Source organism: Odocoileus virginianus, chromosome 15 (assembly GCF_023699985.2).
Source record: "Odocoileus virginianus isolate 20LAN1187 ecotype Illinois chromosome 15, Ovbor_1.2, whole genome shotgun sequence".
NCBI classification, from domain to species: domain Eukaryota; kingdom Metazoa; phylum Chordata; class Mammalia; order Artiodactyla; family Cervidae; genus Odocoileus; species Odocoileus virginianus.
The window spans coordinates 17,212,729-17,230,936 of record NC_069688.1 but is presented as its reverse complement, the minus strand read 5'-3'; the positions used below and the strand labels follow the sequence as shown (position 1 = coordinate 17,230,936).

At 44.9% G+C, this 18,208-nt stretch overlaps 1 protein-coding gene across 3 annotated transcripts in view; it reads left to right on the top strand.

Annotated features, from left to right (window-relative positions):
- PRKDC (protein kinase, DNA-activated, catalytic subunit) overlaps nucleotides 1-18,208 on the top strand; it is a 129,982-nt gene that overhangs the window by 27,279 nt on the left and 84,495 nt on the right. For all 3 annotated transcript variants that reach the window (XM_070477071.1, XM_070477070.1, XM_070477072.1), the window contains exons 26-30: nucleotides 4,857-4,964; nucleotides 7,231-7,457; nucleotides 15,032-15,126; nucleotides 16,234-16,333; nucleotides 17,398-17,531. In XM_070477071.1, coding sequence (XP_070333172.1) covers nucleotides 4,857-4,964; nucleotides 7,231-7,457; nucleotides 15,032-15,126; nucleotides 16,234-16,333; nucleotides 17,398-17,531 — 664 coding nt within the window. The remainder of the gene's footprint in view (nucleotides 1-4,856; nucleotides 4,965-7,230; nucleotides 7,458-15,031; nucleotides 15,127-16,233; nucleotides 16,334-17,397; nucleotides 17,532-18,208) is intronic.

The following is an 18,208-nucleotide window of genomic DNA, read 5'->3' as shown; positions in this document are numbered from 1 at the left end:
AGAAATTTACCACAGAAGTAGGTTTCGTTAGTGGGTGATTCTCTCCACATAGGCCAGAAACGTATTTGTGTTGGTAAGCTAGGAGTAGTTTACTTTTGCCTTTAAAATGAGGAAGAGAAAAAAAAAAATGAGGAAGAGAGTTAACCTGAATGACACAGTTGGGTCACCCCCAGCCTTGAAACACTGCTGCCTCTGGGCCAAGGCTGAGATGTGGTGAAACGTAACTCTACACCTAGAGCAGGGCCTGTGGGTAGCCCGGTCTCAGAACGGCTTCATGTATGTCTAGGAATTTATTTGCAGGGGTTGGTGTCTGGGTCTCTCATCAGGCCACGTGGTCCCTGAGGGCACGGATGTCAGAGAAAGGAAGAAAGAAGTTATTATTTTGAACATAGTTTGTAAAAACCCTGGAAAGCCCAGAGTGTCAACCGATAAATCTAGGAATCAATGAAGGAGAAAGCTGATGAATTACAAAATAGGACTCTCATATATTAGTGTTTTAATATAGCTCATATTTTAGTATTGACCCCTTGGAAAATATGTCTACAGTATGCCGTTCACAACAGCATAAAAGAATACAGTGAAGCATCTAGGGGATGTTCCCTGGTGGCCTCATGGATGGATTCCGGGCTTTCAGTACTATGGTGCAGGTCAGTCCCTGGGCAGGGAACTGAGCTCCTGCAGGCCACATGGTGCAGCCATAATAAATAAATAAAACAAAATGTCTAGGAATGAACTTTAACATGCCAGGCACACATAGATGTATTTTATGAATATAAAATGAATTTGATGTGTGCCTGAAGAACCAGAACTGAGGGAATTTCTAGGTGGTCTAGTGGTTATGGCTTGGCATTTCCACTGATGGAGCGCACCAGTGGAGCCCAGGTTTGACACCTGGTCAGCAAACTAGGGTCCTGCAAACAGCATGGCATGGCAAGATAAAAGGATCAATATTGAAAAAAGGCTGAATCTCCCTCAAATCCTTCAGTAAGTTTGGTATCCTTCCAGCAAAAATCCCAAAAGTATTTCATTTTGAACATGAAAAACAGTGAAAGAATAATTGCTCGAGCCTAACCATGAAACTTGTGGATGGATCAAGTCCTGGAGGGAGTCCTGCCCTCGCAGATGTCAGGAGGAAGACCCTGAGTATAGTGGTTGGACTACTGCACAGGTGTCAGTGGGGCTGTCTGGCAGTGGGTATGTGGGCCCCCGTGTGCACATGAACCATGTGTGGTGCACGGGGTTTCCTGGGTCAGTGAGAAATGGATTGTTGAGTATATTCTTTTAGAGTTATTAACATATGAAAGATTAATTTCAGATTAAAAAGATACAGAAGGAAAAACAAACTGGAGATATGATAGAGAAATGTAATGAATTATAGCCTGTGTGAATCTTTGAATAGGGATAGTCTTTTTCACTGGTAAAGTATATTAATATAGAAACATAGGCTGCTAAAAGTAAATTCCCCACCATCACCCCCTGCCTCCCATCACTCCCCAGGAAAAGGCATGTCATCCTCTGCAGAAAACCTGGGAAGCTTCTCCGAGATCTTAGTAAAACACATTCTTATAAACATGTATAAATTTTGTTTTATAGAAGAAGTAGGGTCACAGTGTTCAGAACTTCTTTTATTTAAAATTCAGTTCTGCTACTCTTGTGGACTTTATCATTACCTTGTAGGTGTCTTTCTGTAAAGTTGTGTAGAAAGGGAGATTTTCATACAAGATTTGAAGGCAGATATGTGGAAGAAAATTATTAGTATATTGACTTGATTAGTGTTTAAAACTACTGAATGACACAAAACCCACAATTTTGACATATATGTATTTAACATGGGAGAGAGTCTCTTGGACAGCAAGGAGATCAAGCCAGTCAATCCTAAAGGAAATCAACCCTGAATACTCATTGGAAGGACTGATATTGGAAGCTCCAACACTTTGGCTACCTGTTGAGAAGAACTGACTCATTGGAAAAGATCCTGATGCTGGGAAAGATTGAAGAGAGAAGAAGAGGGTGAAAGAGGACAAGATGGTTGGATGGCATCATTGACTCAATGGACATGAATTTGAGCAAATTCCAGGAGATAGTGAGGGACAGAGAAGCCTGGCATGCTGCAGTCCATGGGGTCAGGAAGAGTTGAACATGATTTGGGAGCTGAACAACAGTATAAAGTGGAAATTTTTTTTTTGCCATTTTGTGGTAAAGAACGTAAGATTTTAAAATGGACAAATGGATTAAGAACAAAAATGGGAAGGTCATGAACAAAGAAATACATGTGGCCAATTAAATACACTTTAAATATTCAATTTTTTAGTAAATGAGGAAATTCAAAATTATATTTTTTGTAGCCATTGTCAAATAATTTAAAAATTGGCAGTGTTTAGTTTTGCCAGTGTTTAGTGTTGCTTTATTGATTACGCAAAAGCCTTTGACTGTGTAAATCACAACAAACTATGGAAAATTCTTCAAGAGATGGGAATGCCAGACTACCTTACCTGCCTCCTGAGAAATCTGTATGCAGGTCAAGAGCAACAGTTAGTTAGAACTGGACTTGGAACAGCAGACTGGTTCCAAATTGGGAAAGGAGTATGTCAAGGCTGTATATTGTCACCCTTCTTATTTAACTTATATGCAGAGTACATCATGTGAAATGCTGGGCTGGATGAAACAAGCTGGAATCAAGATTGCCAGGAGAAATATCAATAACTTCAGATATGCAGATGACACCACCCTTATGGTAGAAAGTGAAGAGGAACTAAAAAGTCTCTTGATGAAAGTGAAAGAGGAGAGTGAAAAGGCTGGCTTAAAACTCAACATTCAAAAAACTAAGATCGTGGCATCTGGTCCCATCACTTCATGGCAAATAATGGGGAAACAATGGAAATAGTGACAGACTTTATTTTCTTGCACTCCAGTCACTGCAAATGGTGACTACAGCCATAAAATTGAAAGATGCTTGCTCCTTGGAAGAGTAGTTATGACCAACCTAGACAGCATATTAAAAAACAGTGACATTACTTTGCCAACAAAGGTCTTTCTAGTCAAACCTATGGTTTTTCCAGTAGTCATGTATGGATGTGAGAGTTGGACTATAAAGAAAATTGAGCATTTAAGAATTGATGCTTTTGAACTGTGGTGTTGGAGGACTCTTGAGAGTCCCTTGGATTGCAAGGAAATCCAACCAGTCCCTCCTAAAGGGAATCAGTCCTGAATAGTCGTTGAAAGGACTGATGCTGAAGCTGAAGCTCCAATAATTTGGACACCTGATGTGAAGAACTGACTCATTGGAAAAGACCCTGATGCTAGGAAAGATTGAAGGCAGGAGTATAAGGGGATGACAGAGGATGAGATGGTTGGATGACATCACTGACTTGATGGACATGGGTTTGAGCAAGCTCAGGGAGTTGGTGATGGCAGGGAAGCCTGGCGTATTGCAGTCCATGGGATTGCAAAGAATTGGCCACAACTGAGCGACTGAACTGAACTGAACTGAGTGTTGCCAGGCCTGTAGGGAAGGGGCCTGTGGTCCTGACAGGAGGGAGTGTGGATGCCTTGCTCGTCCAGAGAGGCGTTCAGAGTGGTGTGCCTGTGGCAGTCACACTTCTGAACTACCTGTGTTTCTAGCAATAGGTCCTGCTGTGTCCATACAGGAGATGCTGGGCCTCTGAACATACAGATACAGCCTATGTGTTTATGTGAAAAGTATTCAGATAAGAGAAAAAAAGATGGTTACAAAAGGGTGTAGTTTTACACTCGTGTATATTCATGTATTTAAGTGTAGAAGTGTATCACGTTAACAGTGATTTTGAATATTAACAGTGGTTGCATTCAAACCCTACATTGGATGTAGGGTTATAGATGGATGGTTTTCTACATTTTCTATAAGGAATATGTGTGTACATATATATAATTTATGTACTACAAATACAAAATAATTTTTTTGGAAACAAAAAGTAACCCTTTAAGACCAGGTTAATTTCCAAACTGAAAGGTAAGACTCTTTTACTTTAATTTAGTCTAAAATTGTTTCAAGTTTAGGAAGATAATTTTGGGAGAAATATCTGGGTATAAGAGGACCTGTTTAGCCTGAGCCCCAAGACACCCACGTGAGTTTTGATGTGGTGTGTGTACCAAGTGCTTGCTTCTAGAGCACAGTGCCAGTGGGGAAGTAAAAAGTCCCTGGACTTCTCAGGGCTCTTGTGGGGCCAGCCTGTAAGACACAAGAGGAGAGAGATCTGAACACCGGGGATGTTTACCTTCACTTGGACTATGAGCATTTACTCCTCATAGAGAAAGAGGGCTAGCCACATAACCACGTGTCTCAGGAGATTGCTCTGATCCAAAAGGACACTGCAGCTTCTCCCCAGGCCTGGACTGTAAAAACCCAGAGACTGGCAGGCTCTCTGGGTCCTGGAGAGACTGTGTCTACGTTTGAGCCACTTAGGGTGAGAACCTGGGATGCCATAGAATGAAGACTTGCCTCCCTCCTTCTGGCCGGGGACGGGGCAGTGCCTCTTGTGATGCGTGTGGAAGTGTGTCCACGGAGGATGTGGGAACGGACCGCCTCCTGTGCACGCTCAGGGCCAGGTTAATAGGATGGATGTGGGAAGTCTTCGCTGTCAACCCTGATTGCCCTACTTATGAGAGGAACAATGACTCCTGGGACACGTGATTTTTTTTGCAGGCCTCTCAGGAGCTGAGAAGTTAGATAATGTTCGTCACAGGATTTAGCTGGAGAAGGACACTGGTATAACCACAGTAGTGGTATTGCTTAATTTTATTCCTGTCATAGAAATGGAACTTTCTCTGCTATAAGATCAGCATGAAGGAAGTGAATTGTGATGGTCTTGCTCTTCCAGGTGACGAGGCAGCTGTATGAACCTCTGGTCATGCAGCTGATTCACTGGTTCACCAACAACAAGAAGTTTGAGAGTCAGGACACGGTTGCCCTGCTGGAGGCAATACTGGTGAGTGTGATCCCCTCCTGCCATTTCTGTTGACTGGCTTATGTGGTCAGTGTTCAGGACCTTAAGCTGCCCATCAGGGTGTCAGAATGTAGCTAGAGATCCATCATCTTTTTCTTTTGTTTTAGATAGACACCATTTAATGAACATGGTGCCATATTTATTATCTTAAGTGATACTTTTAAATAGCTGCATGCAAATGGATTTTTTGCTTTGTTTTGGGAGGATAACTATAAATGTGACAAACTTCATCTACTTTGAGGGACTGTGTGTGTATGTGTGTTTGGAGGGTGAAAAGGGTGAACAGGAATGTTCCTGGACTTTTATCAGAGTTGTAGTATCCTCTTGTTTTTAAAAACATGTCTATGATATAATAGTTAAGAGTAAAAGAATTGTTTGAGCTTGTGCCATTTTCTCCTGCATTCAGATTCAGTTCCTCAAAACCCCTAAAATTCTTAGCTCAGCGTTTACATACAAGTGTCCTGCGTTGTTGGGCTGTGGTCTCTTGCTCACTGAGGCCGAAGGCAGTGGTCAGCTAAAGCCTTACTGTCGTTCCACACTTATTTTATCATCATTTTCTGAACTTGTACAAATAACTACATGTGATCTCTTTAAATGTCATATTAGCTGATTTTTACCTATTATATCAACCCATACTTTTGTTTTCTCATATGCTGACTTTGAAGTCAGAATTCCCAGTTGAACTCATAGCACGTTTGTCCAAATGACCATCCTTTAGTTCTGTGTTTTTGAAAGCTGATTTCTTTGAGTCTGTGTGTCTGTCCCTGTTGAGTGAGTAGTGTCATTGCGTGGAGGACTGCCATCCGTTCCTGCTGGCCCAGGTCAGTCCTGGCATCACTGTCAAGTGTGTTGTTACTCACAGAGTTCCTTTCGCACTCAGGGGCCCCTGACTGGAGGTTACATGGGTGGTGGGCATTAGTGAACACTTGTAGTTAGGATGGTGGCATCAGCACAGCTGTAGTTTAGTTCCAGCAGGGTCTGGTGGTGGAGCTGCCTGTGACAGATCCAGTTAATTCAGCTTCACTTGTGGCATATTTCAAGCAGACAAATTTATTCTACTGTTTCTAAAGTCCCTATCTTAGTTGATCACTGAAGGCAGTGATCAGGGTGAGAATGGAAATACAATGTGAGCTGGCTGTGGACGTGAGAGCTGGTTGTGGCGATGAGAGCTGGTGTGGAGGTGAGAGCTGGTTGTGGAGGTGAGAGCTGGTTGTGAAAGTGAGAACTGGTTGTGGAGGTGAGAGCTGGTTGTGGAGATGAGAACTGATTGTGGAGGTGAGAGCTGGTGCAGGCTCCAGCACCCATGTGTCTCTCCCATTCGCACCTCTGCCATTTCTTCTGTGTGTGACCATCACCTCCTTGACTCTGGCTGGCACTGCGATCAGAGATTTTGTGTATGGCAGGGAAGCAGTTGTGTTAGAATCCTCTTATTTCATTTTCTGAGTACTTTCTCAAGTTAAAACTTCTTCGTGGATCAAAGAGGGAAACAAACACTCAAGTTTCCTAGGCAGTTTTTTCTAGGTGTTCAGAGACCATGGGCTTCGGTGGTGGCTCAGCTGGCAAAGAATCTGCCTGCAACATGACAGACCTGGGTTCAATCCCTGGATTGGGAAGATCCCCTGGAGGAGGGAATGGCTGCCCACTCCGTTATTCTGGCTGTCATAATTCCATGGACTGTATAGTCGATGGGGTTGCAAAGAGTCGGACACGACTGAGCAACTTTCACTTCACTTTCAGAGACCATACCATTGTGGAGTGTGCTCCGACAGAAAGTTATATTTTCAGAACCACATCTCTCAGATTTTTCTTTGAGTGTGCTCCGACAGAAAGTTATATTTTCAGAACCACATCTCTCAGATTTTTCTTTGTGTAGCATTTCAATTCCCTTGAGACTTGCAAGGTCTTTTCTTCATCCTCAATAGATAAGCATCCCAGGTGCTGTTACAGGTAGAATCAGCAGCAGAAGGTTTCAGGATACAGCCATTGTGTTTATTCAAGAAACGAGAGACTGCTTTGTTAATATATAATTAAAGTGTTCTCTCTCTTTTCTTACAAATGTTTCAGCTTCTTAATTTGTGTAAAAGACAGTTTCATTTTGTTGAAGGAATTTGTTATTAGAGTCTAGATGCTTTCTAGGAAACCTCTTCATTAGTGTCTATTTGTTCCTGAATTGAGCTCTAAATTCATTCCCATAACTTACTCCAGTTATGTTCAGGGTACTCAGCTGTCACTTTATGCTTTGTTTCAGGATGGAATTGTGGACCCTGTGGACAGCACTTTAAGAGATTTTTGTGGTCAGTGTATTCGGGAATTCCTCAAATGGTCCATTAAGCAGACAACGCCTCAGCAGCAGGAGAACAGTCCAGTAAACACCAAGTCACTCTTCAAGCGACTGTACAGCTTTGCACTTCACCCGAATGCTTTCAAGAGACTGGGAGCATCGCTTGCTTTTAATAATATCTATAGGGAGTTCAGGTGTGTGAGTTTCCTACTGGGGATGAGGGGATGTGGAGAGAGTATTAATATCTACAGGGAGTTCAGGCACATGAGTTCCATGTCGGGGATAAGGAGGGTCGGGGAGAGTGATAAAATCTACAGGGAGTTCAAGAGTCATGTGCTGGGAAGAGTGTAAAGGTCCTTACATTTCCAGTAGTGATTTTGTGAAGTGACTTGCTGTTTATGCATCCATGTAATCATGTATCAAGCGCTTAGTGAATACTTACATTCTGGACACTATGCTGTTTCTGAGGATTAAATACTGAATTAAAATGCTGTTTGCATTCAAGGGGAGGCTCAGAAAGTGCTGAGAACTACATTCAGGCTTAATATACACAGTTTGGAAAGTGCAACAGAAGATGTAGTGAGAGGCTTGTGAAGCATGTGAAGGAAAGTCTGACGCAGGGTGAGTAGGTTACACTGGGAGTTAGACTGGAGCCGAGTGGAAAGGCCCAAGCCCAGGTCAGAGAGACAGGCAGAGATGAGAGACAGACGGGGGTCTGAGGACACACATTTTCTCTTCCTTGCTGTGGGGATTGAGGTGCGGACGGGAGTGAAGTGAGGCTGGCCATGGGCCTCTCTGTAGAGCTGAGATCTGAAGGGAGACATGGGAGCAGAGAGCACGGTTGGACTTGTCCTGAAGCTCTCCTGCCAGCAGCTGTGCGGGGCATGGTCTGAGTGCCGGGACGCCGGGGAGGAGGCTGTCTCATGGTCCATGGAAAAGGTAGTCCCTTACCGAAGATGTGGTGGTGCTGGCTCGTTCCTTCGTTGAGCACTGGTTGCTAAGTTAGGCTGTACGTGCCAGGCTCTGTGCCAGATGCAGGAGGTACAAAGATGCAGCAGTTCATGATGTGGCATTTAAAAAAGAGAGGCAGGTAATAATCACATAGATAAAGGTAAAATTTGTAGCTGAAATCAATGCTTTTAGTAGTAGTATAAGGGATTCTCTGGTAGCCCAGTGGTTAGGACTCCATGCTTCCATTGCTGAGGGCTCAAGATTGACCCCTGGTTGGGGAACCAAGGTCCCATGAGCTATGCCATGCAGAGAAAAAAAAGAAATTAAGTAGTGGTGCATGATTACTAAAGGATCTTATAACAAATAATCAGACCTCATTTAGTCAGAATAGCTTCTCTCAGGAAATGGCACTTGGATAATGATGAGGGAGCAGTTGTTAAAATAAGAGAGATGGTGGATGGATGGATGGGGGAGGTAGGTGGGTGGTAAGTAGATAGATTGTAGATGGATGGATGGTGGGTGGAGATATGATGAATGGCTGGACTGATGGGTGTCTGTATCTGCATGTGGGGGCATGTTCATGATTGTATGAGAATTGACAGGAGTTTGAAGTCATTGTTAAGTTTTTAGTTGAGATGGAGTTGATGTAAAATGTTAGGTGTACAGTGTGATTCAGTTTTTAAAAGTTATGCTTCATTTATAGTTGTGAGAAAATATTGGCTATATTCCTGTATTGTACATTATACCATAGTTTCTTATCTGTGTTATACATAGCAGTTTGTGTCTTGAATTCCTCTACCCCTGTTTTGCCCCTCCTCCTTCCCTCTGGTAGTCACTGGTTTGTTCTTTGTATCCGTGAATCTGTTTCTGTTTTGTTATGTACATATGTTTGTTTTATTTTTTAGAGTCCCCATATAAGTGATATTATGCGGTATTTGTGTTTGATCTGTTTCTTTTTTTTTTTTTTTTTATCTGTTTCACTAAGCATAATACTCTCTAGGTCCAACCATATAGCTGTGAATAGCATTATTTCATTCTTTTTTGTACTGTGTAATAGTCCATTGTATATATACACATCTTGTTCATCCTTTTATCTGTCAGTGGAAACTTAGGTTGTTTCTGTGTTTTGGCTATTGTGATTAGTGCTGCTGTGAACATTGGGGTGCTTTTATCGAATTATGGTTTTCTCAGGTATTTGCCCAGGAGTGGAATTGCTGGTTTGTATGGTAGTTGTAGTTTTAAAGTTTCGAGGAACTTTAATGCTATTTCCATGGTGGCTGCACTAGTTTACATTCCCACCAGCAGTGCCCAAGGGCTCCCTTTCTCCACATCCTCAGCAGTACTCATGATTTCTGGTCTTTTTGGTGATAGTTATCTGACAGGTGTGAGGTGATATGTCATTGTGGTTTTGATTGAATTTCCCAGATGCTTAATGATGTTGATCATCTTTTCGTGTTCCTTTTGGCCGTCTGTGTGTCTCCTTTGGTAAAGTGTCTGTTCTGGTCTTCTGCCTGTTTTTAAATGGACTGCTTTTTGATGCTGAGTTGTTTGTGTATTTTGTATACTAACCCCATATTTATCATATCATTTGCAAATGTTTTTTCCTGCTTCATAGGTTGTCATTTGTCTTGTTGATGTCTTCCTTTGCTGAGCAGGAGCTTAAGTTTTAATTAGGCCCCATTTGTTTCTTTTTGCTTTTGTTTCTTTTGCTTTAGGAGACAGATCCAAGAAAATATTGCTATAGTTTATGTCAAAGAGTATTCTGCCTGTATTTTCTTCTAGGAGTTTTATGTTTTGCAGTCTTACATATGACTGCACATACAGTCACATATGCAGTCTTTAAAGTCTGTTAAAGACCTTACATATAGGTATTTAATTCATTTTTTTTTATATGTTGCTAGAGAATGAATGTTCTAATTTCATTTTTTGTATGTAGCTGTCTAGTTTGCCCAACAGCACTTATTGAAGACCCTGTCTTTTCTGCATTGTGTATTCTTGCCTCTTTTGTTATAGATTGACTGACCATAACTGGAAGGTTTTATTTCTGGGCTCTCTACTGTGTTCTCTTTATCTATCCGTCTGTTTTTGTGCCAGTCTCAGGCCATTTTGATTACAGTACAGTATAGTCTGCACTCAGGGAATGTGATTCCTAATAGCTCTGTTACTCTTTCTCAAGATTATCTCAGCTATTTGGGGTCTTTTATATTTCCATACAAAATTTAAAATTATTTGTTCTAGTTCTGTGAAAAATGCCCTTGGTATTTTGATAAGTTTTTTTTTCCTCTTAGTTTTTTAAGTTGTGAAACCTATCTGTACATAAGAATGTTTAAAACATATGGACACACCACCCGGTGTGTGGGATATTAGTTCCCCAGTCAGGGATCAGACCTGCACCTCCTGCAGTGGAACCTCAGATTCTGAACCGCTGGACTACCAGGACAGCCCACAGATGACATGATAGTTTGCATGCTGGTGCTGCTGTTGGTAAGTCGCTTCAGTCGTGTCCAACTCTGTGCGACCCCATAGATGGCAGCCTACCAGGCTCTGCCGTCCCTGGGATTCTTCAGGCAAGAACACTGGAGTGAGTTGCCATTTGCTTCTCCAGTGCATGAACGTGAAAAGTGAAAGTGAAGTCGCTTAGTCGTATCTGACTCTTTACGACCCCATGGACTGCAGCGTACCAGGCTCCTCCGTCCATGGGATTTTCCAGGCAAGAGTACTGGAGTGGGTTGCCATTGCCTTCTCCAGATAGTTTGCATAGAGAACCCTAAAGACTCCACCAATAGTTTGCATAGAGAACCCTAAAGACTCCACCAATAAAACTGTTAGAACTGATAAACTCAATAAAGTTGCAGAATACAAAATAAGTACAGAAAAATCTGTTGCCTTTCTGTGTACTCATAATGAACAATCAGAAAGTAAAATTAAGAAAGCAGTCTCATTTACAGTTGTATCAAAAGGAATAAAATACCTCGGAATAAATTTAACCAAGGGGGTGAAAGACCTGTACACTGACAGCTGTAAGACACTGATGACAGACGTTGAAGAAGACTCCAATAGATAGAAGGATGTTCTGTGCTCATGGATTGGAAGAATTAATATTGTTAAAATTTCCATACTTCCCACACAAGTTGCGAGACTCAGTGCTGTCTCTACCCAAATCCTGATGGCTGTTTGCACAGAAATAGGACAGAAAGTGAAGAAGAACTAAAGAGCCTCTTGATGAAAGTGAAAGAGAAGAGTGAAAAAGCTGGCTTAAAGCTCAACATTCAGAAAACTAAGATCATGGCATCCGGTCCCATCACTTCATGGCAAATAGATGGGGAAACAGTGGAAACAGTGGCTGACTTTATTTTTCTGGGCTCCAAAATTACTGCAGATGGTGACTGCAGCTTGAAATTAAAAGATGCTTATTCCTTGGGAGGAAAGTTATGACCAACCTGGACAGCATATTAAAAAGCAGAGACATTACTTTGCCAACAAAGGTCCGTCTAGTCAAGGCTATGGTTTTTCCAGTAGTCTTGTATGGATGTGAGAGTTGGACTATACAGAAAGCTGAGCGCAAAAGAATTGATGCTTTTGAACTATGGTGTTGGAGAAGACTCTTGAGAGTCCCTTGGACTGCAAGGAGATCCAATCAGTCCATCCTAAAGGAAATCAGTCCTGGGTGTTCATTGGAAGGACTGATGCCGAAGCTGAAACTCCAATACTTTGGCCACCTCATGCGAAGAGTTGACTCATTGGAAAAGACCCTGATGCTGGGAGGGATTGGGGGCAGGAGGAGAAGGGGACAACAGAGGATGAGATGGTTGAATGGCATCACCGACTCGATGGACGTGAGTTTGGGTGGACTCCAGGAGTTGGTGATGGACAGGGAGGCCTGGCGTGCTGCAGTTCATGGGGTTGCAAAGAGTCAGACAAGACTGAGTTAACTGAACTGAACTGAGGACCAGCAATCCTAATACATGTACGGAGCCACAAAGACCCCGAATAGCTGAAGCAGTTCTGGGGGAGAGCCAGGCTGGAAGCACCCCCTGGGTCTCGAGACTTGTCCCCAGCCCTTCTCTATGCCTTGTCTGACTTGCCTCTGGCTGTATGTCCTCCCCTTCCCCATTTGTGACTCTCCCTTCCCCATCCGCCCCTCCCATCCCTGTTCTGGTGAGACCTTGTTTCCTTTACCCTGTTGCTGTCTTTCTCGGATACCTGGGTTTGCTGGGCCGCATTCCAAGTGGCTTTGAGAGAATATGCCTAGGGAGCTGTGTGGAGGTGTCATGTGTTGGAGGATATGAATACAGGCTTGGACGCGTCCTTCCTGCATGCTCCGGGGCTGTTCTGGAGATCTTTCTTTGGGGAGCACAGTTTTAGAGTATCATTTGTCTTGTCATTTCCCTTCTCACTACTTTAAATGGATTTGGTTCTTGTCTTACTGTCTTTTGTTTAAGATAAAACTACTGTAGTCACCCTGGCCCTCTGAGATTGACTCCAGCTCTGACAATTTGATCACATGATGCTCTTCAGGGGAACCTCTTCTTCCCACTCTGACACCCATGTTCCATCCTGCCTCATGCTTTTGCCCACACCCTGTATTTTCAGTGTCAAATTGGGGTGTGTGAGGAAGACATGGGGCCTGTGGAACCCTAAGAGGCTTCTAGGATTCAAATTAAGAAAAAAAAAAAGTAGGGTAATATTCCTGCCAAACCAGACAACAATGTGCAGTCTAGTCCTGATGCCCCCATCCTCTAGCCCTGCTGGTCCCTCACTCTCATCCCTCACTCTGGTCCTCATTCTGCTCCCTCACTCTCATCCCTCGCTCTTCATCCTCACACTGGTCCTCACACTGGTCCTCACTCTGGTCCCTCACTCTGGTCCTCACTCTGCTCCCTCACTCTGGTCCTCGCACTCTCTTCCTCACTCTGGTCCTCGCTCTGGTCCCTCACTCTCTTCCTCACTCTGGTCCTCGCTCTGGTCCCTCACTCTCTTCCTCACTCTGGTCCTCGCTCTGGTCCCTCACTCTGGTCCTCACTCTGGTCCCTCACTCTGGTCCTCACTCTCATCCCTCACTCTGGTCCTCGCTCTGCTCCCTCACTCTCTTCCTCACTCTGGTCCCTCACTCTGGTCCTCACTCTGGTCCTCACTCTGCTCCCTCACTCTCATCCGTCACTCTGGTCCTCATTCTGCTCCCTCACTCTCATCCCTCGCTCTTCATCCTCACACTGGTCCTCACTCTGGTCCTCACTCTGGTCCCTCACTCTGGTCCTCACTCTCATCCCTCACTCTGGTCCTCGCTCTGGTCCCTCACTCTCTTCCTCACTCTGGTCCTCGCTCTGGTCCCTCACTCTGGTCCCTCACTCTCGTCTTCACACGGGTCCTCACTCTGCTCACTCACTATGGTCCTCAGTCTGGTCCCTCACTCTTGTCCTCACTCTGGTCCTCACTCTGCTCCCTCACTCTCATCCCCCACTCTAGTCCTCACTCTGGTCCCTCACTCTGGTCCTCACTCTGCTCCCTCACTCTGGTCCTCACTCTCATCCCTCACTCTGGTCCTCAGTTTCATCCCTCACTCTCATCCCTCACTCTGGTCCTCAGTTTCATCCCTCACTCTCATCCCTCACTCTGGTCCTCAGTCTGGTCCCTCGCTCTCGTCCTCACCCTGGTCCCTCACTCTCATCCCTCGCTCTCGTCCTCACTCTGGTCCTCTGGTCCTCAGTCTGGTCCCTCACTCTGGTCCTCTTCTCTGGTCCCTCACTCTGGTCCTCACTCTGCTCCCTCACTCTGGTCCCTCACTCTCGTCTTCACACGGGTCCTCACTCTGCTCACTCACTATGGTCCTCAGTCTGGTCCCTCACTCTTGTCCTCACTCTGGTCCTCACTCTGCTCCCTCACTCTCATCCCCCACTCTAGTCCTCACTCTGGTCCCTCACTCTGGTCCTCACTCTGCTCCCTCACTCTGGTCCCTCACTCTCGTCTTCACACGGGTCCTCACTCTGCTCACTCACTATGGTCCTCAGTCTGGTCCCTCACTCTTGTCCTCACTCTGGTCCTCACTCTGCTCCCTCACTCTCATCCCCCACTCTAGTCCTCACTCTGGTCCCTCACTCTGGTCCTCACTCTGTCCTCACTCTGGTCCCTCACTCTGATCCTCACTCTCATCCTCATCCTGGTCCTCACTGTGCTTCCGGGAAAACACCCCTTCCCAGAGTGGGGAGCGGTGACTGTGCTCTTGGTCACAAGCTGGACGCCCATGAGACTGTGTGCCTCTGCCTGGCAGTGTGTACACAATCATTCCCTGTCCTGCGTAAGAGGAACAGATTTTCCAGGGGGAGGCTGGCCTGTGCCCTGAGCCCCCGGAGGTCTGCTGTCAGTGGCTCGTCCAAAGATGGTGGTGGTCCATGTAAGTGTTACATGTGGTGGTGAAAGGCCCAGAGATGACTGCTGGTGTTGACTTGTTTTTGGATTGGTAGAGAGCTTTTGAAGTTGCTTTAAAAGAATGAATGTAGGACCAGATCTTCTTTTCTGCTACATATAATGTTGGGGAGATGTGTGGAGTGTGGTCAGAACAGTGGTTCAAGGTCATGTGCTGTGAGCAGGTCCACAGGTGGAGGAGGGTGCTTGTCATAAAGGGCCCATGTCTCTTGGGTCTGTTCTTGGCCAGGTTTTCTTCTTTGAGATGTGGTTTAGGTTGTTTTCTGTTTCAAAGTATTTGAGCCGTTTCTAAAGACAGATTCAGTTCAGGTGTGTTCTCTCTGGTAGCATTGCTGTGTCCCTGTGTCATGGCTGTTTTCCGATTCTGAGATGACACTCATGTTCTCTGTTGCAGAGAGGAGGCGGCTCTGGTGGAACAGTTTGTGTTTGAAGCCCTGGTCACGTACATGGAAAGCCTGGCCTTGGCGCACACAGACGAGAGGTCTTTGGGTAGGTCCATTCGGGCTTTCTGTGTGCGCTGGCCTGCACAGCTCGCCAGCACATCCACGCGGGGTGGGGGCCAAGGCCACTCCCTTGTGAGGCACAGTCTTCTCTCGTCTCCTGTTTAGGGTGGTGAGTGAAGCAAGAACGGGCCCCTCACAGCCTCTAACCCAGTTTATACAAGAGGTGTCTGTACCCCCACCCCTAAGACCTACCATGTCCCCTGACGGCCACTCAGGTTGACCCTGGGCTTGCAGGGTCCTGCCCGGGGCAGGCGGGGCAGTTTTATGGTGAAGCCCCAGTGAAGCCAGCCAGCTGCCATGGTGACTCAGCTGGTGGAAACGCACGGCTGGCGCAGGGCAGACAGCTGGAAGACTTCTTGGCGATCCCTGACTCAGTCTGTCTGGGAGTCCAGCCAGGGTGCTGACGTGGCCCTCACGTGTGGAGACACCCTCCCTCACCAGGGAGGTGCCTGTTGTTTTTAACAGACACACAGAGCCCTGCTGTCTTCCATGTCGATAGCCCTACTAATGAGTAAAAACATCTAAAATTCAGTCCTGCCAGCATTACATTAAAATTGCTTCATCTTGACATCATATACAGGTGACTTTTCTCAACAGGAGAAATTTGACTCTTAAAAATCACAGTCAAGTGAAGAGTGTAGACAGAAATGCTTTCTTGGTAACAGGTGAGGCCTCTTTCCTCACCACCCTAGATGCCTGTGGATGATTTCACCGTTTTACTTCCTTTCTCCTGCAGTGCTGTATTATCAACTATAACAGAGTTTAACCTGCAGCAGAGAAGGAGGGCCAGGGAGCCGCCCTGAGCTGACAGCCTGCAGTGGGGTGCGTGGGCTCTGGCCAGCCTGGTAGATCCCATGTCCCACCTGGAACTGAGGCTGCATCTGGCTAGCGGGGCTGGTGTGTCGCTCTGTCTGAGTGTGCACCATGCCGACCTGCAGTTTCTTAAACATGGGTTTTGGTTGTGGACATGCAGTGTTGCATTTTATAAAATCACCTGTTTTAATTAACGAAGCTCGGCCGGTAAGCCTAGCACTGCTGTGTTGATGACTATCAGCTGTGAATCTCCGTGGCGATGTCTGTGTGTTGAGAGCAGGTACGGTTCAGCAGTGCTGTGATGCTGTCGACCACCTGGGGCGCATCATCGAGAAGAAGCACGTTTCCTTAAACAAAGCCAAAAAGCGACGCTGTCCCCGGTAGGTGATGTTGCTTCCTTTCTCTTTCTTCCCCTGTGCCCTCAACATAAAACTAATTCTCAGTCAACACATGGGAATCTGGGAGGAATTTGTAAAAGTATAGAGTCAGTTTTCCAAAGTCATTTAAAAGCTTTGTGTCTAAAAGTGCTTCATTTAAGGTGTAATCTTGAATGGGGTGGTGGATGCAGTTTGAGAGTCATTGTTGGAGCCGAGATATGTCTGCACTGAATACAGCTCTGATGTGGAATTGCTTGAGATGCTATGGAGTAGGTTTGGAATGTAAGAACCAAAATATTAGAACAGTAGGATTTTGAAATGAAGTCCTTCAAAACCAAGGCTGGCTCATCGCCCAGTGGTTTCCTGTCTTTACTCCCATTTCCATCCTGCTGGGTCCCATTCTCAGATGGGGTCAGGGTGTTCCATGCCCCCTCCCCCGGGTCTGTGCAGCCTGTGGAGCCCTGGCATGTGCCTCCACTCTGCAGAGGCATAGCCTGTGGACTGGACGTTGATTCTCCCTCTGTGGTTTTAAAATTGATTCTCCCCGACCCTCGGTGTGGCATCCCTCCAGGTTGCTCATGCTCACTCTTGAGCAGCAGGATTACTTTGAGGTCTGGTGACAGTGCGGGTCGCTGGGCCCTGCCCTGGAATTGGCCTTGGTAGGTTTGCAGGGGGTTGAGAATTTGCCTTTCTGCTGAGTTTACGATGACATTGTCGCAGCTGGTCCAGGGAGCACACTTGAGAAGTTCTGCTTCAGATCCTTAACTCCTTTTGTTTTAAACTGTACTTAACAGAAAACATGAAAATACTCCGTGCTGTTCTTTTAAGAAATGCTTTTTAATTTTTCCCTCAACTAGAAAAAAAAGGCAATGAGCATTTAGGACCTATTTCACCTGTGACATTTTGATTCTATTCTAATGATAATACATTAAAAATAAATCAAATGCCTTTTAATGAGGTTTTCACATGTATTAGGGAAACAAAATTGAATTTATGGTTTATGGACTCGGGTTAGCTAAATGCTGAATTTTGGGGCAAATACTGAATGCAGTGTGTTCTCCATACAGAGGCTTCCCACCTGCAGCATCCTTGTGCCTGTCAGATGTGGTCCAGTGGCTTTTTGCCAACTGCGGGAGGCCCCAGACAGAATGTCGACACAAGTCCATAGAGCTCTTCTATAAGCTTGTTCCTTTGCTGCCAGGTATGGTGATCACTGTGCCCTGTAAGTGTCTTTTACCAGTAGTCTAGAGATGTACTTATATAAAACGTGATCTTTCCATTTAGAGAAATGTAACATGCTTCTAACAAATGAAAAGTAAGTATATTTAATAATCATTTCAGATCATTTGTATGACAGCTGATAATGTATGGCTACACAGTTCTCAAAGATTTATAGAGGGAAAAATGCAGTTTTGATGTTAGATGATACAGAGGAAATAAATTTAGGATTTCCTAGTATCTTTTTTTTTTGTTCTACAACATTTTTGCTTTTCTATTTCACTTAGAATGACCATGGTAGTTGTTAACGTGATATTCAATTAAGATTTAGAAACATTATTAATAGGTAATGAAGTAATGTAGTTGTTTTATTTTGACATGTAAATTAATAAGGGATTCCAGACACCTAAGTCTGAATGATCTCAGATCTTTGTGATATTAAGGGAAAACAGTGGACCTGTGTTACTGTGCTGAACCATTAAACTGTGCTTGGAGACTTGAGCTCATGTCTCAGTTTCTCAGGAATGAGTGTCTTGTTCTCTGCAGTTAGCCCATCCCCAGCGATGGTAGCTGAGGCGTGGGGACGCTGGGCTTCCCGTGCACCTGGCACGAATCTGGAACCAAGTGCTGCTGGGCCATGTGCGTCTGGGTGAGGCGGTG